General features: G+C 45.3%; 1 protein-coding gene across 6 annotated transcripts in view; it reads left to right on the forward strand.

Annotated features, from left to right (window-relative positions):
* Positions 1-14,766: 14,766 nt before the first annotated feature.
* Positions 14,767-25,241, forward strand: part of MAF (MAF bZIP transcription factor) — a 347,464-nt gene continuing 336,989 nt past the window's right edge. For 4 of the 6 annotated variants that reach the window (XM_080645810.1, XM_080645813.1, XM_080645812.1 and 1 more), the window contains exon 1: positions 14,795-16,054. In XM_080645810.1, the coding sequence (XP_080501936.1) occupies positions 14,931-16,054 (1,124 nt within the window). In that variant the 5' untranslated portion in view covers positions 14,795-14,930. Of the gene's footprint in view, positions 16,055-16,439; positions 18,287-20,145; positions 21,620-25,241 lie in introns of those variants that run through there. The other 2 variants (XM_080645815.1, XM_080645814.1) reach the window with 2 other exon arrangements.

The following is a 25,241-nucleotide window of genomic DNA, read 5'->3' on the forward strand; positions in this document are numbered from 1 at the left end:
AAGAAGATCTGGCACAGCAGCTCCATTCAGCTCAGGGAGTTGCTGGAAACAGACCTTTCTGACAGTAAATTCCAATAAAGTTGGTGGGTGTGATATTAATGACTAGACTTTTAGTCACCACAAGGGAACTGAAATCAGACGACAGAAGCATGGTAGAGGGAGGCGAGACATTAGCAATTCCGATTGCAGATGTGAATGTAATTTCAGGGTGTTATTATAATTGTTTCTATGCTTTGATTAAATGCCTCTCATAATACTAGACTATAAGGTTGGAGGCAGGAATGAAGTGAGGAGATCCCAGGGTTTTCATTTGCCTTCATATCTACGCTGTGAGAAGGTCAAGAGAGGGGACGTGCTCATCATTAAATAAAACACAAAATACTCACTTCTCAGCACACCCTGGGCATCTTAACACTCAAAACCAACCTGAAAACAGACCAATGCATATTTCTGTGTAGCAAACACAAATTTGGGATAGTCACAGAAATTTCAAAAAAGAAAAGGCATTTTTTAAAAAGAAGGGGAAAAGATTAAGTTACAAAAGCTCTGTATCATTTGAATTTGTCCCTTAACTCCTTTTCCACCTGTCTATAAAACAGATTTCCTTGGATCTTTTCCACTGAGAGTGTCCAACAGGATGGTCTTAGGGACACAGGGTCAGCCTGACATCTTTAAGCTCCCACCACTATTAGAAGCCAGAGAGCTGGAGATCTAGAAATTTCAGCTCGCCTGATCTTTCCTCAGTCTTCTCCTTTCAATCATTTGTTCTTCTCGTGTGACTGAAACAAACATAGGAATGTAAGATAATGATGTTGCCATGGCAGAAACAGGATTCTCTCATCAAAGGCTTCACACAGTACACATAAAATGATTCAGCTGGTCAACACTCATTCAACACCTCTGATGCTCATGCTGGTGATGGATGTTGTAGGGATGGATACAAAGATGGGCTGCCACTTACCAAGGCCTGCCATGTAATATGATACCATGTGATATGATACCATATGATATGATTTATATGATGATATACAATGCTATATTATAGTTATGTTATTTATTATACTAGAGGCTCCAGTGCACTAATTCATGTACGGGTGGGGTCTGGCCAATCGGGGGCAGGGCTGGCCAGGGGGAGGGGCCACAGGCAGTTGGCTGGCCGGCCTGACCCCCTGGTCAAACTCCCCATCGAACTCGCAGTTGAGGGGACAATTTGCATATTAGCCTTTTATTATATAGGCTTATATTACATTATACCAGACTAAACTACATTACATTATTTTATAGTATATCTTGATTTGTCTATTAGTTTCTTGTCTGTCTTCCCCTTACAATTCTATATAATAAAAGGCTAATATGCAAATAGACAAAACAGTGGGATGACCAGTCACTATGACACGCACTGACCACCAGGAGGCAGCTCCTGCATTGAGCATCTGTCCCCTGGTGGTCAGTGCACTCCCACTGGGGAGCGCCACTCAGCCAGAAGCCCTGAGCCAGGCTCACAGTTGGTGAGCACAGTGGCAGCAGTGGCAGGAGCCTCTCCCGCCTCCGTGGCAGCACTAAGGATGTCTGACTGATGCTTAGGCCTATGCCCCGCAGGGCCTAAGCCATCAGTCAGACATCCCCCGAGGGCTCCCAGACTGGAAGAGAGCCCAGGCCAGGCTGAGGGATGCCCCCCCCTCCACGAGTGCACAAATTTCATGCACTCGGCCTCTAGTATATTATAAAGAAAGTGGTTGGGAGCAGGGACTTTGCAACTATGACTGGATTCACACCTTGTACTACTCACCAGCCGAGTGGCCTTGGAAAAGCCCTATAACATCTCTGTACCTTAGTTTCCTCCTCAGTCAAATGCAAATAACAGCAACACATATCTCATAGGACTGTTGCAAAGATCAATGAGTTAAAACTGAGGGCAAGATCTGGGTGAATAGCATGCACATGTAGGCTGTTAGTAATGTTATCATTTGAAGGTGGGGCTCCATGGTGCTGAAGTGGGCGGTGGCTCCCCCATCATTCAAAGAGGCTCAGAGAAGTCCCCTGGTCCCTGTCCACTCCATTTTGGAGTCCAAGTCTGAGCCAATCAGCATATTTCATCCTTTGCCACAGAGATAGGTTCAGGCCTGGGTGGATAACCTAATGACCCAGAGCAATTCAATGACCCAAACCATGACTTTGATCTGTCCTGCTGAGCACTCAAACTGACCCCATTGGACCTATCCTGGGGGGATTTAGAACTGGAGCTGCTCCCACCAACATCTCCCATTGGGAGGCCTACTGGTTGGTGTCCAGTCAGTAGAATGTAGTGTAGGGACCGTGGGTGAAAGGAAGCCACATCCAATGACATCATATGGCTCCCGTCCCCAGCCACGCCTGAAACCAGCTTTGTCCCTGCACATTTTAGTCTTGTGAACCAATATGTTCCCTTTTTGCTTCAGCCTAGTTAGGTCAAAAATTTTTTCACCTACAACTCAAAGAGGGCTAAATGGCATTCCATTATTCGCTGACAACTGAGACTCAAAGAACCTATAAAGAACTCCTCGGAGAGAGCACAGCAAGTAAGTAGCAGAAACCAACCTTGAAACTGTCTCTGCCGGACCATTACACAGTGCTGCTCCCCAAAGCTACAGAAGGTTCCAGAAAACAGGTTAAGCTACAACCGTAGGGATCCACAATTGAAAGGCAGGAGCCCGAGAGGGCTTGGGGAAGTTGTGGCATTAACAACTAACCTTTATTAAATGCTTATGAGAATCCAGTCACTGTGCTACACTTCATGTGCAACCCTGTACATGAGCAGTGGCTTGAAGAATGAGCAAGATTTGGGCCTGTGGAAATGGGGGCAGGCCAGCATTCTTACTTAGCAATTACAAAACAGTATCTATGTGCCTTAAGGCAGCTGTGACTCAAGGCTGAAAAGGGCCCTCTTTGGCAGTAGCAGCCAGGAAAGTGAACAGCGCACCTTGCTTACGTATTTCATTGCATCCCTTTATTCATCCCAAATTTCATCCCAGCAAGACATACAGATTTCCACTGCGGTTCCAGGGGCCACACATCGCAACCATGTTTTCCACCCAATTCCATATTGGGAAGATATAGGTTAATTAGTGACCAAGATAAGCATCCTGGTAATGGAGGGATGGGCCAATTGGACTAGTGAGAGATGAATGGAAGAATTGTCTTGTTGCAATTCTTCCTATCGGAGCCATGTTTTCTGGGACACCTGGCAGTACATTCTGGGTGGGTTAGTACTTTAAAAAAGAGGTGGGAATCCAAGCGTGTGTTTAGTCACTTTCATTGAATGAACAATTATTGGGTATCTACTTTGCCTGTATTAGGCAAAGGAGTTGGGGAGATGAGAGGTGTCGGCCCAGCTTCATGCAGGGTAGGTGGGGAACTAATATGGTACCATGAGGACTGCATGGCAGTGAGCGCAGAGAATGAACACCCAGCCAGCTTTGGAGCTACTGGGAAGAGGGCTCAGGTAAAGCTTTTAAGAATAAATACAAGACCTGAAGAAGAATAAAAAAATTAGCCAGGAGATAGGGGAGAGGGCAGGGCAGAAGGGGAGGGGTAGAGTTCCAGGGGAGCAAAATTATGCAAAACTTGGGAGAAAAAGATCTACTTAAGGTTCAGGGTAACTACAACTATAAGGCAGGAGCATAAACACAGGAGAAAACATTTCCTGAGTCCCCAGTATACACTAGGCCCCATGAATGGAAACTGTGTGGGAAGAATATAAACTCAGACTTAGGCACATGCTAATAGATTGCATTCATTTGAGCACTTACCAGGGTGACATGTGCCAAACACTTGATGTACATGCTCATCATGATAAAAAAAAAATACTCTTCATCTTTGACCAAGGAGGGGACAGAGGCCCAGCGTGGTCAACCAACTTGCCCAGGTCTCACGCCTGGGATGGAGCAGGATTCACACGCTTGTTGGCTTGGTGCCAAACTACAGCATCTCTTGAATGTCTCCTTGTTCAGTGACCCTCAAAAATCGATGCTTTACTGCCTCACTGCTCTGCCACCAGAGGTTCTAAACATTATTAACCTAAAACCACAGCATCCTCTGGCCTGGAGTTGTTTGGCCCCACCATTCTGACCCCAAAGATATTCTAACTTTATCATTCTGACCCAGCAATGCTCTACAAGAACCCAGTATGACAGTTTTGTCTGTGTGTATGGGTGTCTGGTCTGTGTTTACCTACCTATGTTCAATCTCAAAGGGCTGAGAACATTCCCTCCATGCAATCCAGAATCTTTCTTACCTCCTCATGCAGTTCAATTCCTTTGCAGCCTGAAAAAAATAATGAGTTGGAGCCCGGCTGGTGTGGCTCAGTGGTTGAGCATTGACATATGAACCAGGAGGTTGCTGTTCAATTCCCAGGACACAAGTCCAGGTTTCAGGCTCGATCCCCATTGTGGGGCATGCAGGAGGCAGCCTATCAATGATTCTCTCTCATTATTGATGTTTCTATCTCTCTCTCTCCCTTCATCTCTGAAATCAATAAAAATAGATGTTAAAAAATGAGTTGGAGGAAGACATTGAAGCACTTTTCTGAGGTCAGAGGGTGAATTAATAGGCTTCTCTAGGCTAGCCTACCCTCCCCCACCACAATCTACCAGCACCCACATCACCTGTCCCTGACCAGCAGCCCTTCACAGAGCCCAGAGCCCACAGTCAGTGAAGCTTGCCTGCAGAGCCCCTGTCATTCCTCCAGAGCCCTGATGGTCCTGGGCTGGGTCTGTAGAACCAGACAGCACCGAGCCCTATGGCTGGACCAGACCACAGATAGCAGGTCATAAACTCACAGTCTCTTTTCTGCTCCTGTTCCCAGGTGTCTCTGTAGGGGCCAAGATGGGAGCCATGGATGGGCAGATTCTGCAAAAGCCTGCAGTTAGGTCCTTTCACGAGACACCAGGGGAACCAGTTGCAGTTCAAAGGTGGAAACTCTGAACTCTTTCTATTTGAGAAAATGACTTGGAGCCTCCTGGCTTCAAAACTGGCATCAGGAAATGGCAGGGAAGTTGGCAATCTAAACAAGAAAAAAAAAAAAGGAAAAAAAAAAAACGGGGAAGAAAGAACAGATCTCAAAGATGGTTTTCTATATAGACAGAGCTCTTCTGCTTTGGTTTTCCAGGCATCATCTATTTTTATTAGTCTCTGAGGTATCAACTCTGGACAATTTTGACAGGTCAGAGGTTTACAGAAATCCGGCTGGGTGACACATCAAACCATTAAGCAATCTGCCCTCTTAGACAGAGAGCTTTGCCTACACCAGAAGAAAGTAAAGTTGCTTTAGAATTTATTAGAAGGATGTGTGTGGACATTCAGATGGGGCAATTTAGTTTCAAATGAGCCCAATTACCCAATAGGCCAATTCAGGTTGTTTTTTTTTTTTTCCAGCTTTATTGGGATATAATTGACAAATAGAAATTATATACATGTAAGGTGTACAATGTAATGTTTTGGTATATGTATACCTTGTGAAGTGACTACCACAATTTAAAATACCTGTTACCTCATATAGGTACCATTTTCTGTGTGTGTGTTTGGGTGTAGCAAGGACACTTAAGATCTACCCTCTTAGCAAATTTCAAGTATACAGTACAGCAGTCATTGTATTCTATAGTCATTGTGACTGTAACGATACAGTAGTAGCTGTAACTATAGTCACTGTGCTATACAGGAGGTCTCCAGAGCTTACTCATCGTGCATAACTAAAAGTGTGTACCCCTTGACCAATATCTCCCCAGTTCCCCAGCTCTCTAGTCCCTGGTAACCACCATTCTACTCTCTGCATCTATGAGTGTAACTTTTTTAGATTCAGCATATAAGTGAGTTCATACAGTATTTGTCTTTCTGTGTCTGGCTTATTTCACTTAGCACGGTGTCCTCCTGGTTCATTCATGTTGTCACAAATGCGAGGATTTCCTTATTTCTTAAGGCTGAATAATATTCCATAGTGTATATCACATCACATTTTCTTTATTCACTCACCCGTGGGCAAACACTTAGATTCTAGCCGTAGTGAATAATGCTGCAATGAATATGGGGGAGCTGATATCTCTTCGAGATGCTGGTTTCATTTCCCTAGGATGTATACCTAGAAGTGGGATTTCTCGATTGTAGGACAGCTCTATTTTTAGTGTTTGAGAAACCTTCAGACTGTTTTCCATAACAGCTGCACACAATTTTATTCTTACCAACAGTGTACAAGGGTTCTCTTTTTGCCACATCCTCACCAATACTTACCTTTGTCTGTTCAATGATAGCCATGATAACAGGTGTGAAGTGGTATCTCATTGTGATTCTGATGTGTATTTCCCTGATGATTAGAGATGTTATAAGGCCATTTAATTTAAAATGTCCACTAGGGGACTTGAATAATCTGGCAAGTCATTTTGTGTAAATGATTGGGTGAGGAAGGACAGTCTCCACTGGGGCACCATTGGGTCTTGTACCTTCTGATGCTGTTATCAACAACTGGGAGAGATGGTAGGAAATTCAGAAAAACACAAACCATTCACAGAGCTCCTCTGTGGCCTCACATCGCAGGCACAGTCTCTAATCCTGACAATATCTCATTTTGCAGGTGAGGGAACTACTTCTGAGAGGTTAAGTCATAGAAAAGCACATCAGTTTCATCTGCGGCTGCCACAAAGCTGGGAGGCAAATTAAAACAAGTCGATGGCATATTCTAGATCCACAGAGATTCACACAAGCAGGGACCAGGCTGAACCTAATGAGATGAAGCCTACTGGGCATGGTTGTGTATTTGTGCGCTTGGGCTCAAAAACATAAGCACACAAATAGAGGAGGGGGAAATGTGAGAAGAAAAGGCCTCGGGCCGTGCACAATGAGTCACCGGTGTTATATGTCTGCTGAGGCTCGTGCAATTATGGTCTGCAAGAACAGCAGCCAGACTTGGCTCCGGGAGGCGGAGGGTAGCAGTTGCTCTGTGCTGAGAAACTCACACCGGGAATCTGGGTTCAGTTCTAGGACCTGAACCCTCCAAGGAGGACAACTCCCAGGTGGGCACATCTGGGAATCAGCCACCTAAAGGCAGAGGCACTTAAAATTCAGGCGTAGAAATGCTAAAGGCACTGACTATGTTTAGAATGGAATATGAAAGGTAGGGAGGAGGTGTCTTCATATTGGTTGTCTTCTACTCCCCAGAGAGCATGAGGGATATAAGGGCTCATGGCCTTATGAGTGTATGATATCAGAACTTGTATATAGAAGAAGGGGATATGACTTCATACTAGACAAACAAACATAAAGCTTGGCTGACAACCTCAGGAACTGTGGGAAGATAGATGGACAGGGTGTAAGGTAAAATTGAGAGGTAGTGAACACCCTGTCGCTGGGGGCAATCAAGTGCATGTTGTCGGGACTGCACTTGGACTTTTGTAGCTGTGAGGCACTTTGGTTTCTGTGGACCCCTTCTTCCATAAACATTGAATTACATTTTATGACTATATTGGTATAATGACAGATATAATACATGCTGCACTATATTCATTTCTTTTCCTCTGATTTTAAAAGAAACTTAAATGTTCTCCTAGGCCCCGGACAGTCTCATGGGTCCTAGGCACGGTGTCTGTTGGGCCTAGTAAAATCGATCCTGCATGCTGTCAACTCACGTGCCAGAATGTGGTTAAGAAGGTAGGAGGCTGTTAAGGTAAGATCTCTAAACTCCCCCATCTGAGATTCTCTTAGATAAGTTCTACCAATGGAGAGAGGAGTGCTCCAAACCACTTTTTGAGGATATTAAGGTGGATGTGTTACTGCTGGGAATGCAAGTTTTAAAAAAGCTGTGTGTATACCATGATTCCATTCTGTAAAAAGTATATGCATGGACCCCAAATTATTATAGACTAGAGGCCCAGTGTATGAAATTCGTGCACGGGTAGGGTCCCTAGCAGCTGCCGGCTGGGGCCTTTCTTCATTCCACGCCACCCCCTGGTGGTCAGCGCATGTCATAGTGAGCGATTGAACTCCCGGTCGGTTGAACTTCTGAGGGGGCACTTTGCATATTAGGCTTTTATATATATAGATGGTAACACCTGATACCAGGATTAGAGGGTTGGGGTGAAGTGGGAAATAGTGGTTCTTTTGTTTGGTAGCCTCCTATTTCTGTATTATGCAAATGATATTTGACAGCATGTATCATTGTTATAAAATAACTAAATAAGAATACCAGCGAAGGTCTATAAATGTGACTTCACTTTTTATTGTGAGGAGGGTTGCTTAGCCCAATTCTCTGTTTGAGCAGAAACACTGTCATGATGAATGATGCTGGGAGGGTGTCACTGGGCATATCTTGCGTGTCCAACTAACAGAACAGCACAGCAAAACCCATCATGCAACCAAGAACTAAGATATAAAACAGGACCACAGCCAATCTCATTCAGAAACACACAAATTCAGCAATCATTGGCATTAACATACTCCTCCCGGTAATCACACGAGTATTTACGTTTGGTCTGAGTATTCTAAAACTCCAGGTTCCATTTCCCAGGTCAAATGGCTGGTAAATGCCTCTGGAGCAGTCCCTTCAAATCACCCCATCTCCAGGGTGACCCAAATTTCCTGAGCTAGCGCCACCCACAGCCTGTCCCCTGAGTTATCATGCATAAAAGATGCAGCCTGAATAAACAATGTCCCAATAGCAGGTCCCCCTTATTTTTAATCCCTGCTTTTTTTTTTCAATCAGTTCTGATTTCAGCACAATAAAAATCTTTGAAGGGTTGAATGCTTTCAAAACAAATTCCCTCATGAGTGTAAGCTGTGAATAGGATCAAATGGGATGACAATGGAGGAGGAATCATAAGCAGTCTCTAATGAAGGGAGGAAAAAAAACCTCTAAGGAAATGGCTATGCCCTGGAAAAGGGAATAAGGGGGATCTGTTGATTTGGAATGGCCAGGGTGGGGAAAGAGGCCTGGGCATTTAGCATTTCCATCTATTGCACTAAAACTGTAGAAGTGCTTGCATCCAAATGTTAATGTTTGCACAGATCTCTTAATCACTCCTGTCTGGCAGGCTAGATTGGGTGTCTTTTTTAGGTGAAGAACGGGAAGGGAACTGAGCAAATTTGGGGAGACCTGCCCAGGAATTCTCACCGGAGAAAACAACTGGTTTTGCCATATCTCTTGTGCAAAACAGCGAGTATTGTATTGAGTGATGTATATTGTGTTCTATAGGAGGACTCTAAGGAGACCAAAACAAGCAAACAGACAACAAATAAAATTAACAGAAAGTGAACAATCCCCAACTCAGTCAATGCGATTCACTTGCTAGCATGGTCCCTCAGAAAGGTAGAGAGGATGAGTTATAGTTTTTTTCCGGATCCACAGTCCATGTCGAGATCCTCCAGTAAGCAACCTAAACAGTGTATGGAGAGCCCAGACCCTCCTTCAGCACTTGCCCCTTGCCCACTCCAGGCATACACCCCCATCTGAAAACACCCCCTTGAAAGAAGCCTACCAATCTCATTTGTATTTTGCCTCCTTCTCAAGATTACTCCCCTCCCCTTGTAGCCTCTTTTCACTGAAATCAAATGTGAGCTGTTCTCTAACTGCACCGAAAAATCAGAATTTATTGTACATATGTTTGTGTTCCACTTAATAAAAAAACCTATATTTTAAGATAAACTTTGTTAGTAATTCATGAGGTAAGTGACTATTTATGCTAATCAGGCAGAAATATATTCTCAAGCATAATGCATTACATAAATTTGAATGCAAAATGTTCAATTATGAAGTAAATACAGGTAATGCAAATAATAAATTACCTCCAATAAAAATTATAAAAGATGTGTCTTCAAAGAGAGATCGGCTTTAACTTACAACTGTGAATCGCTTAAAGAGAAAAGAATTAATAAAGGCTGAATTACTCTGATGATTATTTAGCACATAATTCACCTATTCATAACAACTCCTAGTAATCAGGCGGTTGTTTCACATTCTCCAATATGAGGCAAGACTGTTTCCTCAGCAATTTTGCCCTTATCAGATTATCTTGCCTGATTCTATTAATTTTCCTCCATGAATCTGCTAACAGTGATTTGTGATTTACTTACCCTGCTAACTAAAGACTGTTACGAGGATGTATCTAACATGCTAAGAACAGTCTATGTGATCATCCAGTTACTTTACTCAAATCACTTTAGCGAGGTTCACAGTGAAATTGAGTGGACTCTGGTTAGTTCTGTACCATAAAATCAGCTCCTGGAGAAACAAGAACAGACACTACACTTCTTGGTGCATTTTGTTCTTTTTGGATTATCTATGTCAGATTCCAACATGATATACCTGAGTAACTGTAACTCACCATCAGGGAAAAAAATATATATTATTTTAAATTTTTAATCATTGTCATTTGGACACGAACAGGATTTTTCTTCTTTTTGTCCGAAGTTGTTGTGTATGTACTGACACGAATCTACATTTGTGTTTTGGATGTTACGGTTTCGCAATCTTCTACATGATTCGACTCATGCCCTCCTCCCTCCCAAAATTCTTCTATAAATATTCACGGCTTTCAGAAACTTTAATGCTACTGGTTTGAATTGGTCAATAACGACAAAGGCATGGTTTCGAAATTACTCTATATTGTTCTACAGAGATTACTAGCATATATATAGCAAGGGGATATTAAGCAGTATGGAAACAGGGTTCGTATTGTATTTGGATTAGATGGGCTTGGAGAGAAGTGAAACAAACAATGTGAGCAAAGAAGTCTAAAGAAATGTGGCCTGCTGTAATTGTACAGAATCAAAAACCTGAATAGTACTAATTAAAATAAGAGAGCTCAATTGTTGTAAAAGAAATGCCACTAACGGAGAACTGTAAATGTTTGGACACCCCTGTGAATCACTAAATAATAAAGTAAAAAGGACAAAAATGAGAATTTAGTTATAAGTCTGAGAGCACTACTGTTACACATCTAAAAAATAATTCTGGTCCTCTCTTTTTTTTTTTTTTTTTTTTTTTTTACAAGAGAAAATAAGAGACTGTAAAAGGCTCTGCAATATGAGGAAGAAAAATACCATGGCTTAACAGCAGTGTACAGAAATAAACCATAAAAAATGTGCAGATAATAATACATTTAGCTGCCCAAACATGAGCATTTAATTTCTAGAAATGATATATAATTGCAACAATTAGGTGCATGGCCATGAATCTATATCACATGGTCTTCGTCATGAGCGAACTTTGTTTATAAATGTTGTTTATGAATGCAGAAGTTTCAGTGCTCCTGGCCAAAAATACTTTCATGAGAGACAAAGATCATTTCTTACAGCTTTTAACAAAAATGTGATGCCAAAGGATAAAAAAAATAAATTAAAAAAAAGAATCAATTCTTCCTAACTACATTTAAATTCATGTTTTACATGAATAATTATAAACTTCAGACCTTTGTGGCTAATGATTTTTAAGAAGCCTAGAAAACTATTGCTATGAACAATGATGCTAAATGACATAATATGTTTATGTAGTTTAAGATTTTCCTCTGAATAAACAAGCTATAGTCCCTTAACTTCATTACTAGGTAAAATACTGTTTTAGAGGTGGAAAGCAAAGGAATTCTGTTAGGTTGCATAAATATTGACATAACCATCACTCTTTCTTCTCCAAACTGGTAATAGACATACTTCATTCCATCCCTACAAAGTATTCCCATAAAACCAAAACTACCCCTATAAACAGCTTCGCTGAAGTAATGATGAAAAAACAAAAAGGTGCTTTTCTGGAAAATACCAACAGCACTGGCCTTTTAGGATTCTGATGTGCCTACAAACCTTTACTGGGGGATTCTCTCATTAGGAACCCTGGGGTCTGCTGCAACCCAAGGCTGCCAGCATCAGAGAAATTAACACAAGTCTAATCTGGAGTCTGAAGCCAGTGAGTGACACCTAAGGTCTCGTTATAAATAGTAAAGTATGCTGTGGGGTGGGTGACAGCGTTCTGAAGTGCAATATTCAAGACTCGGGGCTTAATATATGACTAAGTGTCAGAAGTCAGGTTTTCTGAGAATTACTTTTCAGATAAACAACTTTATAGCGCTGCACTTAATCTCACTTACTAGAGACATCTCATTTATCACTGAATTACAAGTAACTTTAATTCTATTGATATTGCCATAAAGCCCGCTGGAAATCCATCCTGGCACTTTTAAAGGGCTTGGGGCCCTGTTACATGGGATCCACTTGCTAAAGTCTCTGAGGCAGAATTACACTCCAAAAGGCTTCTGTGTCCCCTGTCCCCTTGGTCGACAATCAAGGGGGACAGTGGAGGAAAAATAACTCCCTCACCTGCCTGCACTGTCCTCAGCCCCTTACCTACAAGGTTGGGTTCTCCCACTGCAGTCAAACTTCCTGCACCTCTTTCCTCCTCCCACCTTGGGAAACCAGCTTCTTTTCACTTCAGCAAAACTGGACACGGATCAATTTCAACTGACCTTTGCCGAAAGGTGGCGCTGTTGAGGTAAAAACCAACTCGATCCAACAATAGTTTTCACTCTTCGATCCTTTTGCAGGCTTTTCAGAATTTTTTTTTTTAATGCACCCTCCTAGCGTTTTCCCCTTCCACAAAGTAAAAAAATAAAAATAAAAATAAAATATATATATAACATTAACACCAAATGCATTTCATTAATTGGAAGAATCAACAGTCCCAACATCCAAGCAGGCGGGCTGGTCTTCCAAACGTTGGGTTCCCTCGCGCACTCTTGCTTTTCCCCCAAATCCTAAATCTCGGCTTCTCCGACTTGCCTATCGCTTTAAAATCTTAGAAACAGAGTTGTTGGTTGTTTCTTTATTCTTTTCTTTCCTTTCTCTTTTTTCTTCTTGCATAGGCTTTAAAAGAATCGATCTAGAAAATTGAACAATTATTAGCATCTGTAACGGGGAGGGGGAGAAGCTGCTCCCCACCCCACCCCCACTCTACGTTTCCGGGCTTGTCCGAGAAACCGCGGTTTAAAATTTAACCCTTCGAGGGAAGCTGGGAAACGATGGGGTGTTGTTTTTCCCCCTGGTTCCTCACCACGATCCAGTATAAAATAATCACTGAAACATAAAAGTGCAAAGGGCACGTGGGACCCTGATAAACAGGGATCAGATTTCATAGGGGTGAGTTAGCGTGTGTGTGTGTGTGTGTGTGTGTGTGTGTGAGAGAGAGAGAGAGAGACAGAGAGAGAGAGAGAGAGAGAGAGAGAGAGAGAGAGAGAGAGAGAGAGAGAGAGAGAACGAATCTCAAAGGTCAAACTCCAGCCATAGTCGGAAGCCTGAGGGGTGAGCCGGGCTGACCAAACTCTGAGAGCTTTCCCGGAGTTAACTCGCGTAGGCGTTCGCTCCCCGCAAGGGCAAGCGACGCCAGCAAGCAGCCGGTCCCCGCGCATAATGGCCCCTGAACAAGTTATTTTGCCTCCTTTAAAAGAGGGTGATAAAATGGGCTTTCTCTCTTCGCGGACCCCAAACCACCCGCCAGGAGCGCGGCGGAGCAGCGTCAGGCATGCAGTCGGGACCCCGGTCTCCTCGCGCGCGGGGAACGGGAGAGGGACAAAGAGTTGGGGCCAAGTTTAAGCTCTGGGCACAGCCAGGCTGGGGGAAGGAAGATCCCTGGGGCAGACACCTGGGTGCCTAAGGTGGAGCGAGGAGGGAGGGCTGCCAGGCTAATTCACAATCCTGGGGACGGGAGCTGGCAGGGGAGGGCAGTCAGGCCAATCCCCGCAGAGTGAGTGGAGGGTCAACTGGGTCTCCGGAAAGCAGGCCTCTTCGAGCTCCAAAGTAAATCAAACCGACCTCCCTATCTTCCCGGGTTCCCGCAGCCCCTCTGGAAAACTCTTCGCTCTCTTTCACCAAACTTTGTGCTCCGCTTTGCTCCCTCCGGGGGAGGTTGCGGCGCGGGAAGGGTTAAGCGCGCCTGTCCCAGCTGACAGTCAGCTGATTGGGCCCTGATTGACAGCTCCGAAAAGTTTCCTTGTTTCTATACTATTATGCTAATCGCGGCCGCTCTCGCCGCCTCTCATTGGCCCCGAGTACCAGTCAATTTCCCATCTGGGCCTGACGTCACAAGTACTATAAAACTAAGCAATTGCTTTAAACTCTTCTTGCTGGATCAGAGGCTTTAAAATCTTTTTTCATCTTCGAGCTGTAGCTCAGGCTGCTCGTAGGCTCGGCCTCCCCCCTTTTGCTCTCTGCCTCGCCTTTCCCCAGGACTTCGCTATTTTGCTTTTTTTTAAAAAAAAAAAGCAAGAAAGAACTCAACTCCCCCCTCCCTTTCCTCGAGCCCGGCTGCACCTCTGTCTTGCACTTTGCACGGAGAAAGCGCGCGAGGGAGAGAGAGAGGAAAGAAAAAAATAAAAAGAGCCCGGCAGAAGAGGAGGCGAGAAGCATGAAGTGTTAACTCCCCCGTGCCAAGGCCCGCGCCGCTCGGACAGCCGCCCGCCGCGCCTCCAGCCCCGAGCGGCCGCTGCGCGCGCCCCGCCTGCAGCCCGGCCGGCGAGGCGAGCCCTCCTTATGCAAAGCGCGCAGCGGAGCGGCGAGCGGGGGACGCCGCACAACCGGCCGGGCTCCTCCGGCTTCGCCGCCGCTCCCACCGCAGCCCGCGGAGGACCTTTCCGAGCCTGAAGCCGCCGGCTCGGCGCGCACTAAGGAGAGCAGGCGAGGAGGGGCCGGGGCGAGCGAGCATATTGGCGTGAGCAGTGGGGGAGGGAGGGCGGACGCGGGGGGCGCGGGCAGGGCGGGGGGGGGTGTGTGCGCGCTCGGAGGTTTCGGGCCAGCCACCGCCGCGCGAGCTAGAAGCGCCCCAGCCCGGCAAGCTGGCTCACCCGCTGGCCACCCAGCACAGCCCGCTGGCCCCTCTCCTGCAGCCCATCTGGCGGAGCGGCGGCGGCGGCGGCGGCGGCGGCAGGAGAATGGCATCAGAACTGGCAATGAGCAACTCCGACCTGCCCACCAGTCCCCTGGCCATGGAATATGTTAATGACTTCGATCTGATGAAGTTTGAAGTGAAAAAGGAACCGGTGGAGACCGACCGCATCATCAGCCAGTGCGGCCGTCTCATCGCCGGGGGTTCGCTGTCCTCCACCCCCATGAGCACGCCGTGCAGCTCGGTGCCCCCTTCCCCCAGCTTCTCGGCGCCCAGCCCGGGCTCGGGCAGCGAGCAGAAGGCGCACCTGGAAGACTACTACTGGATGACCGGCTACCCGCAGCAGCTGAACCCCGAGGCGCTGGGCTTCAGCCCCGAGGACGCGGTCGAGGCTCTCATCAGCAACAGCCACCAGCTCCAGGGCGGCTTCGATGGCTATGCGCGCGGGGCGCAGCAGCTGGCATCCGCGGCCGGGGCCGGCGCCGGCGCCTCCCTGGGAGGCAGCGGCGAAGAGATGGGTCCCGCCGCCGCCGTGGTGTCCGCCGTGATCGCCGCGGCCGCAGCGCAGAGCGGCGCGGGGCCGCACTACCACCACCACCACCACCACCACGCCGCCGGCCACCACCACCACCCGACGGCCGGCGCTCCGGGCGCCGCGGGCAGCGCGTCCGCCTCGGCCGGTGGCCCGGGCGGCACGGGCGGCGGGGGCCCGGCTAGCGCCGGGGGCGGCGGCGGAGGTGGCGGCGGCGGCGGCGGCGGCGGGGGCACGGCGGGGGCGGGGGGCGCCCTGCACCCGCACCACGCCGCGGGCGGCCTGCACTTCGACGACCGCTTCTCAGACGAGCAGCTGGTGACCATGTCCGTGCGCGAGCTGAACCGGCAGCTGCGCGGGGTCAGCAAGGAGGAGGTGATCCGGCTGAAGCAGAAGAGGCGGACCCTGAAAAACCGCGGCTATGCCCAGTCCTGCCGCTTCAAGAGGGTGCAGCAGAGACACGTCCTGGAGTCCGAGAAGAACCAGCTGCTGCAGCAGGTCGACCACCTCAAGCAGGAGATCTCCAGGCTGGTGCGCGAGAGGGACGCGTACAAGGAGAAATACGAGAAGTTGGTGAGCAGCGGCTTCCGAGAAAACGGCTCGAGCAGCGACAACCCGTCCTCTCCCGAGTTTTTCATGTGAGTCTGACACGCGATCCCAGCTAGCCACCTTGATAAGTGCTCCGTGGGGGTCCTACTCGGGAGTGGGCTTGCTAGTTCCAGAGCCATGCTGGCCACCACCTCGCCCCCTTCCCTACCAAGTTTGCCCCCACCCCCAGATGTCCCAAACACACACACACACACACACCCGGCTCCGAGATGGTAGCGGTGGTGGCTGTTTTTAAATTGGGGAGGGAATGGATGTCTGGCTCATGGATTGCCAATCTGAAAATCTCCATAACTCGGTAGCTCGTTTTTTTATGCCCCCCCCCCCTTGCACAATGTTTAAAGATCTCAGCAGAGTTCTTCATGCTCACCTTTGAAGCCTGCATCATTTACATATTTTTTTCTTTTTCTTCTTCAGTTCATGAGCTGGTGTTCCATTTTCTGTGTGTGTTTTTATTTTGTTTGGATTTTTTTTTAATTCTACTTTTTGGAGCTTGCTGTGTTGACCTTTTTTTCCAACCTCTACCCTCAACTCCCTCTCCACCCATCTCTTCTGAGATAAAAGAGGAAAAAGCTAAGGTGTTTTGTTTTTCCTCCACCTGAGTTCTTCATGTGAGATTGAGCTTGCAAAGGAAAAAAATGTGAAATGTTATAGACTTGCAGCGTGCTGAGTTCCATCGGGGTTTTTTAGCACTGTTACGCTAAAATAGAGAAAAAAATCCTCATGAACCTGCCACAATCAAGCCTGCATCAACCTTCTGGGTGTGACTTGTGAGTTTTGGCCTTATGATGCCAAATCTGAGAGTTTAGTCTGCCATTAAAAAAAACAACTCATTCTCATCTCATGCATTATTATGCTTGCTACTTTCTCTTAGCAACGATGAACTATAACTGTTTCAAAAACTTTATGGAAAAGAGACATTATATTAATAAAAAAAGCCTGCATGCTGGACATGTATGGTATAATTATTTTTTCTTTTCTTTTTTTCCTTTTGGCTTGGAAATGGACGTTCAAAGACTTATGGCATGGCATTCATACTTTTGTTTTATTGTCTCATGACTTTTTTGAGTTCAGAACGAAAAAGTGCAACCCTAGAGCCTTCTTCCCATGAAAGTTTGCATCTGCTCCAAAACTGCTTTGAGTTACTCAGAACTTCAGCCTCCCATTGTAAATGCACTGAAGGCATTCCTTGTCAAAGATGCCAGAATGGGTTAAAAAATTTAAATGGCAAACATTAAAGAACTCCTAATGTTTTCTTTTTAGTAAGAATGACACCCCACTTTGGGGACTCAAATTGTGCTGTTTCCGAAAGCAGTCTAAAATTTATTTTTTCAAGAAAGAAATCTGCCCCGTTATTTTTTGTTTGTTTTATTTTTATTTTATTTTTTTCTTTTTGCTTTTGGTCATTGTCAAATGTGGAATGCTATGGGTTTCTAGTATATAATTTAATTCTAGTTTTTATAATCTGTTAGCCCAGTTAAAATGTATGCTACAGATAAAGGAATGTTATAGATAAATTTGAAAGAGTTAGGTCTGTTTAGCTGTAGATTTTTTAAAAGATTGATGCACTAAATTGTTTACTGTTGTGATGTTAAGGGGGGTAGAGTTTGCAAGGGGACTGTTTAAAAAGTAGCTTATACAGCATGTGCTTGCAACTTAAATATAAGTTGGGTATGTGTAGTCTTTGCTATACCACTGACTGTATTGAAAACCAAAGTATTAAAAGGGGAAACACCCCTGTTTATATCTGTAGGGGTATTTTACATTCAAAATGTATGTGTTTTTTTTCAAAATTAAAGTATTTGGGACTGAATTGCACTAAGATATAACCTGCAAGCATATAATACAAAAAAATGCAAAACTGTTTAGAACGCTAATAAAATTTATGCAGTTATAAAAATGGCATTACTGCACAGTTTTAAAATGATGCAGATTTTTTTACAGTTGTATTGTGGTGCAGAACTGGATTTTCTGTAACTTAAAAAAAATCCACAGTTTTAAAGGCAATAATCAGTAAATGTTATTTTCAGGGACTGACATCCTGTCTTTAAAAAAAAAAATGAAAAGTAAATCTTACCACAATAAATATAAAAAAATCTTGTCAGTTACTTTTCTTTTACATATTTTGCTGTGCAAAATTGTTTTATATCTTGAGTTACTAACTAACCACGCGTGATGTTCCTATGTGCTTTTCTTTCATTTTCAATTCTGGTTATATCAAGAGAAAGAATAATCTACAATAATAAACTGCATTTTTTTTTTGATTCTGTACTCAGTTTCTTAGTGTACAGTTTAACTGGGCCCAACACCGCATTAGAAGTGTAAAATGCACCCTTTTCTCCAGAGGAAGGATTAATGGAGGAGTAGGGAGGCAATAACTCAGGGTGAAGCATAGGCTGTTTGGTGAGGTGGGAGGAGGCCAGTTCCTTTTAATAATTAGCAATATTTAATATAAATATAAATTATGACCTCTCAAATTTTACACCCCTCCCCCCTCCACTAAAGTTTTCAAAGGAGTTGAGCTATCAGTGCCCTCTGGTGAAAACAAACATTCCCAGCCATAGAGCAGGGCCTTCACAGCATCGCCTGATCATCTGAGCCAGCAGTGTGCCCATCGAGAGGAAAATAAGCCAGGAAAATTAGGCATGGCAGAGGTGACTTGGGTGCCTGTGCATTTAACGGCAAAGATCAACAATGCTCACTTCGGGGCTAAAATTGATCATTTTCCCTTCTTCCCTTACACGCCAGGATTTTCTTGTTAGCAAGGCCTGACAAGATTTAACATCAACACTTTGGACAAATCAAAGTTGTTTGTGTTTTAACTTTGAAAGTCATTTTTCTTCAATAGGAAAAAGAAAAATCCACCCCTCACTTACAGAACTCCAACTACATATCTGGGTTTAAGCTCTGTTATTAAATCATATTTCCCGGTAAATATTTAACAGAGGGCTTCTCCACTAAGATGAGCTGGTAATGATTTCAGATCACCTTCGTTCCAGAAATACACTCCCCAAGATAATGTACTGGTGGGATAAAGGTTGTGTTTTGATTTATTGGTATCTACCCCCCAAAACATGTGTATCATTTGGCAAGTCTTGTGCTACCTTCCCTAACAGCACTGACCTATTTTTAAAATGACACAAATTCATGCAACTCTTGGTCAACTTCCCCTAGAATTCTAACACTAACAGAATGTTAGACAAAGCCAATACTGTATTGAAAATAGAGCTAAACACCATGACTTTTGCTTTATTTCGTTTTCCGTTTCTTTTTAAAGATAATATTGCAACTCTGACGGAAGGCCTTATTTTGAAGAAAACAGGTTGTGCTTGGCGCTGATGAGTTTCTGGCCAGTTTATCATCTTGTCTTCCTCCCCCACCCCCCTTTTGTTTTTCCCATAAACAGCACATACCCTGCACATTTTGACCTTCCTTTCTGTGCCAGTTTAGATAGGGCTCCCAAATACACATTTACTTTTGCCTAGCAAAAGTCTTAATAGTAAACCACTTCATGTGCTAGATGTTAGTTGCTCTCTGCTTCCAAGATTTTTTTTTTTCTTTCCTCTGATCCCGACTCCGAGATAGGCCGTCTCCCCCTGAAGAAGCAGAAATGAAGATGTCACTGATGCAAAAAAGCTCGGTATCAGATGACAGATTTTAGGCAAACACATTCTTAAAATAAGAGTGACATTCAGGATGGAGTTATTGTGGTGATCTCATGAGGAATGGGACTTGGGAGAAAAATACAGTTGGGTTACAATTAAGGATTTTAATAGAACCCTACAGGCAGTTCAATATAATAAGAAAGCTCTGGCCCAAAACATTAGAAGGCAAGTAGAGGGTGCCGATAGTAATGGGGTTTTGATGGCTGGCTTTAAGAGAAGGTTAGCGCCTAGTGAAAGGTGTTTTTGGAAATAATTGTTACTAAAAACTTCGAAATAGAGCGGTGAACACAAATACATGCTTTTTTAACAAAGAAATCCTAAATCCTGCCTAAGTGTCCCTGTTACAAATAAGTCTCTAAATTAAATATAAATATATATAATGAAATCTAGCTTTCCATTTACACTGCATTTGAGTCTTTGTCTAAATAGTGTTAAAATTCCTTTCATTCCAATTACAGAACTGAGCCCACTCGCAAGTTGGAGACATCAGTGGGATACGCTACATTTTGGAAGCCCCAGCAACATGTACTTACCAGTGTATTTCATGAAATGAAATTTATGTGAGAACTGTGCATTAAAAAATATATTGTCAGTAGCAGTAGTATTATCTGCAGCGGTAGGATACAACCTGCCCTGACTTCTGTTTAGTCTCCTTCCTTTTTAAAGAAAAATGTTTGCGTTAGAGAAAAAGGCTCTTAAATATATAACCTCCATATTAATTAATTATGCCACTTGTCTGAGGGTCGTCTATACTGACCCATAGCAAAGCGATCCGGTGCTTGTCGCTTTAAGATGTGCGAAACTGGAATAGGCGCAGTTGTTTTCCAATGTAATATTCGTTTTTAAAAACCCACTGAAATGTAAAACATAGATACATATACATTTATAGGAAGGGAAGAATCCCAAAGGTACCAGCTAGCAGTTGTAAAGCATATGTAGACATGCACTCTCAATAGCACTTTTTCACGCTTCATTGTTTCCCTGGCTTGGCAGATAATTTTACCAAGGAGAAAAAAATATTGGACTTGCCCCCCCGCCCCCGCCCCCGAAGCAGATGCTATGGGCAGAAGCTCTAGCAGAGCCTGGCTTTCTCGTAGGCCCCAGATAATATTGTATGTATCAGTGATGTCAAATGTGTTTATTTATCAGACTCAGCCGTAAATGAAAACAATGTGTAGCAAAATACAAAGTTAAGTTAAATACACACCCTCCTTGTGTGCTTTTTCCCCTCCCCCTTTTCTGTTCCCAAACATTCACAAGCTGATTTCCCTTTAATTTCCCTGCTCCTTGTATGTATCCTTTCTCAAAACCATGTAATAACTTTTTACAACGCATCTGACACATTAATAGAGTGGCATCAAATAGGCAGTGATTCCACTTCCTGATCTTGGGGAGGAAATGATGTCTCAATATCATATTTATTTATCTGTCTCCATGCCATAACCACCCGGGGCCCCTTTCCAACACAGGCCGCTATGGAGGGGGAAATGCCCTATATTTATTACGGAATGTAGGATCCTAAAGCTCTGATCGTTTCGCCCTTATACCTTTCCCCCCTGGTAGTTTTTATTTAGTGGCGTCGATTCTAGATCCTTCTGTTCTTAAACAGGACCTCCCCTTGCCAAGCCACCAGCTTTCCTGCTAAGCGCAGTGAGCAGAGGGCACATGGCAGCCACCCTCGCAAACACGGGGCACAGCTGTCACAGTAGCTGCATTCCTAGCATTTCCCTCCACTAAATAACCGAAGTTGCTGTGACACACGCAGAGGTTCCCAAGTGCAGTGCTGGGTGGGGGCGGGGGTTGGGGGAGCTTTTGCTGTTGCTGTTGGCTTTGTGAAGGCCAACTTACTTCTGTACTCACACACGCTTGGCTTCCTAAAATGTAGTCCTCCGGTATTCTAGGCCGATCAATAAATTTAAAAGTCGGCTTGCTACACGGGTATGTCTATTTTTTGCCTGTCAGTAGTTAACTGACATAGGTTGGAAGACGGAAATACATGAGTGACAACCTTCAGCCGTTTGATTTCCGTGTCAGGAAAACACACAGCCAGGCTCTGGGGCCTTACTCCTCAGAAACATCCGATAAGACTCACAGCTTGAGATTGCTGAGTTGTAAGGAAATTTATATATATATTTAAATAACAATTTTACCCTTCTTTGAGGAAAAGTCTTTTTTTTTTTTCTTTTTTAGGGAAGCTTTATCTACAGTGATAAGTTATCATTTTTCTACCACTTCTGATTATTCCTCAGGTTGCTGCATGAATAATTGGGAGTGGGTGCCTTGTAGTTTGGAGGAAAAAAATAAGAGGAACCCTGAAGTTTGTTTTCACTCTTAGCCCACCCTAAATTTAGAAGATGTCCCAAGTGCAGGGCAGAGCACACAGCAGCCATCCAGGAGGTGGTCGGGGCCCAGCTATTGGCATCAGCATTTGTTCGTTTGTTTTTGCATTTGTTTGAAAACAGAGCCGGTGCCTTAATCCACCTTCTGATAACACTGCTTTTGTCACTTTTGATAAAAATCTTCAAAAATCGAAACATCCAACAGCTTCAGAAAAGAGGAATTCTCTCCAATCCTTGCTCTGCCCCGGCTCCGGAACAAACCCAGCTCTGTCTAACATTTTTTCTCAAGAGGGGGTAGAGGACAGGGTGAGAGGATTTCAGTCTCCCAGGCTGTCTCATGATTGTCGGGGCATAAAGAAGTACAGTCCTGCAACAATATGGGAACATCTTTACCCTTTAGAGAGAGGGATGAACAAAAAACAAAGCAAGTCAAATTGCTGTGCACGAAGGCGGAGCAGAACCCCAGGCTCCGGTCCCCTGCACCATCTGTGGGAGGTTTGAAATGGGGGGAGCCAGAGAGAATGGAGAGGAGGACCTCAAAGGGACAGTCCCAGGAATAACCCGGTTGCCCGCCTGAATTTCACTTGCTCACTAGCTGAAGTTAGATCCAGATGCAAACAAGGTTCGGCTGTCTATGTCTTTCAAATAGGCTCAGACGGGTTTCCTTTTTGAAAATAATTTTAGAGATCAAACCCAAATCTGGGGAAACTGTTAATGTCTTAACTTTGAGGCATTTACAAACATATCAACCTGTGACTTCAGGGTGGTGATGTTTTAGGCCGTCAGACACATTATACCAATGTTTATGTGGTCACCACAATGGGTTTGATGGCCTCATGACAGTTTTTATTGTTTAAATTTGAAAGACTTTTGTCCGTGTGTTTCCCATAAGTTTGCCCAATATAACAAGGCTGAGACAGACAGAACACATCCGCAGTACACCGAATTAACATTTTTATATGAATTTGCTTCAGAGTTGGACAGTTTTAAGAAACTCACAAGACATATTTTCCACCAAGAAGCTAGGATTGGAATGAACATAATCATCAACTGAGCACCTCTCCCCTTGTTTAAAAAAATCATTTTCTTTTCCATTCTTTTTGTTGAATAACAATTTTTTTTTCTATAATTAGGATTTTGGATTTCAAAATCACATCCCTCCCTTCACAGATTCTTGGATCTTTCGTTAGGATTAGAAAGGGGCCTTAATTCAAGAAGGGAGGCTGAGGGAGGGGTGTCTGTGGAGATTTGGGAAGGGAGGGGAGGAGAGGAAATAGTTCTGTGTTCAGCACCCACACCCCTTGTCCCCATGCAGCCCAGGCCTGGATGTGAGCTACACACTGGGGATTTGGATTGAATTTCTCTATTCTAAATATTCTGATCACCAACCTTGAGTGTTTCCACGCTAAGGTTCCAAAGAGCTGCTTTTCCTTGTGGTTGGTTCTTTCGGGTGGGGAATAGAAAAAGTCGGGAAATCATATAGAGCTGGGCAGGGAGGACTGAAAACCGCTCCCCTGAGAGACTCCCCAGGGAGGATGCTTGTGAAGGGGGCCCTGGGCTGAAGAATCAGGTCAGTGGTGCAGATTCCCATTTTGCAACGCAGACTTGCTCTGGTTCTACGTGGCCTCATCCACTTCCGGAGGCCAGGACACGTGGGTTTCTGGCCTTCTTTGGGAGTGCTCCGGCAGGAAAGCAGGCCTGGGGATGCCAGTATAACAGGCAATCCTGAAAGGCCCAGAAGAGCAGAGAGCAGGAAGATGCGGCTGTGCAGGGCCCGTGGAGTATTACTAAGAGAAGCCCACCTTGGCTTATGACCGCCATTTGCCAGGAATCACCTCTAGGTGGTTCCAGGGCCCCTGCATCCACCTAGGAAGGATCTGTTTGTAGGGTGACTGACAAGCCCTGGCCAACCCTGAGATCTCAGGAGTCCTGAAAACAAGAGCGATGTCCTGAGCTCCCAGGCTCCAGCCTCTTATTGCCCGACCCCTGTGCCATTCCAGTGTCCTCTCTATCGTTTTTGGAAGCTCTTCCTCTCATGCCTGGTCCCCCAGGGCCCTCAGAGACTCAGAAGTCAGTACTTGAGTCAGTACTTGAACCCATTTCATCACACCTGCCCCAGACAGAGGCTAGGGTGGGGAGCAGGGCCTGCAGCTGCTCTGGGAGAGGAGTAGGCACATGACCTGGATGTTTAATGCTGGCTGGAGCTTCTGATGCCAAGGAAGAGTCTGGAAGCCCAGCCCGGAATGAAGGAGATGAAGGCAGGGAGGATGCTGAGATCGTCCCCCCTCCCAGTTTCCATGCGTCCCCAAACCCCACCCCCCCTAGACACCCTCCCCTCACCAGCCTCCTCCCTATGAATACTTGCACTGCTGGGACCATTCACCCTGGGCATCACTGCCTGGCTCCTAGTGGCCGCATTGAGTAGGGTCTGGTATGCTCCTCATCCTGGGGGTTCCTGGGAGAGCTCCCAGGTGCAGAAGGACAAGAGGCTGGACAGAAGGGGTGGGTCCCAGAAGCAGCCTGAGGTCATGGGGTTGTCCCTGCATGCTGGCCTGGCTGAGGCCCCAACACCGCAGCTGTGCTCCGGAGGGAGGCCCGGAGGCCTGAGGGCTCAGAAGCTAGCCCAGGTGCCCTTCCCAGATGCCCTTCCCAGATGCCCCAACACTGCCCCGGTGCCTGGGGCTTCTACAGCGGCACACCCAGTGCGCCCAGGACCCCGAGCTCCCTGCGTCCACGCCCCAGCAGAGGACTGGTATTTGTATTGGAATTTGGTTTAAGTTTTCCAAGAGGACTGTCCGGGCCACAGTGGTGCTCCCAGGGACATCAATACTAGCTGCTCCGCTGCGCTCCCAGGCGGGCGCCTGGAGGGAGGGAGCGGGATTGAGCCCTGGAAGGCTCTGCCCTTCACCTTGGGATCCCCCAATCCTCCTTCCAGCTGCCTAGGAACCTTCTGTAAATAAGACCAGAGCCTCCAGATCACTGGATTTTTCACTTCATTAATTTTCCAGCCCATTTTCCAGATCTATCTGGTTATAGACAGAGGAAGGAGAAAAAGGGAAAGAAAGGAGGAAATGCCAAAAGCTAGTTTTAAAATCTTTATAGAAATCTCCATATGGCTGGGGTTTTCTGTGGTAGTTTGATGCTCATTATAAAGGAAAGCAGGTCAAGCAAACTTTATGAGAGTTTTGCCAACAGCTCCATCGTGAGGGTTTTGC

This window comes from Plecotus auritus (genome assembly GCF_963455305.1).
Source record: "Plecotus auritus genome assembly, chromosome: 10".
In the NCBI taxonomy this organism is placed as follows: domain Eukaryota; kingdom Metazoa; phylum Chordata; class Mammalia; order Chiroptera; family Vespertilionidae; genus Plecotus; species Plecotus auritus.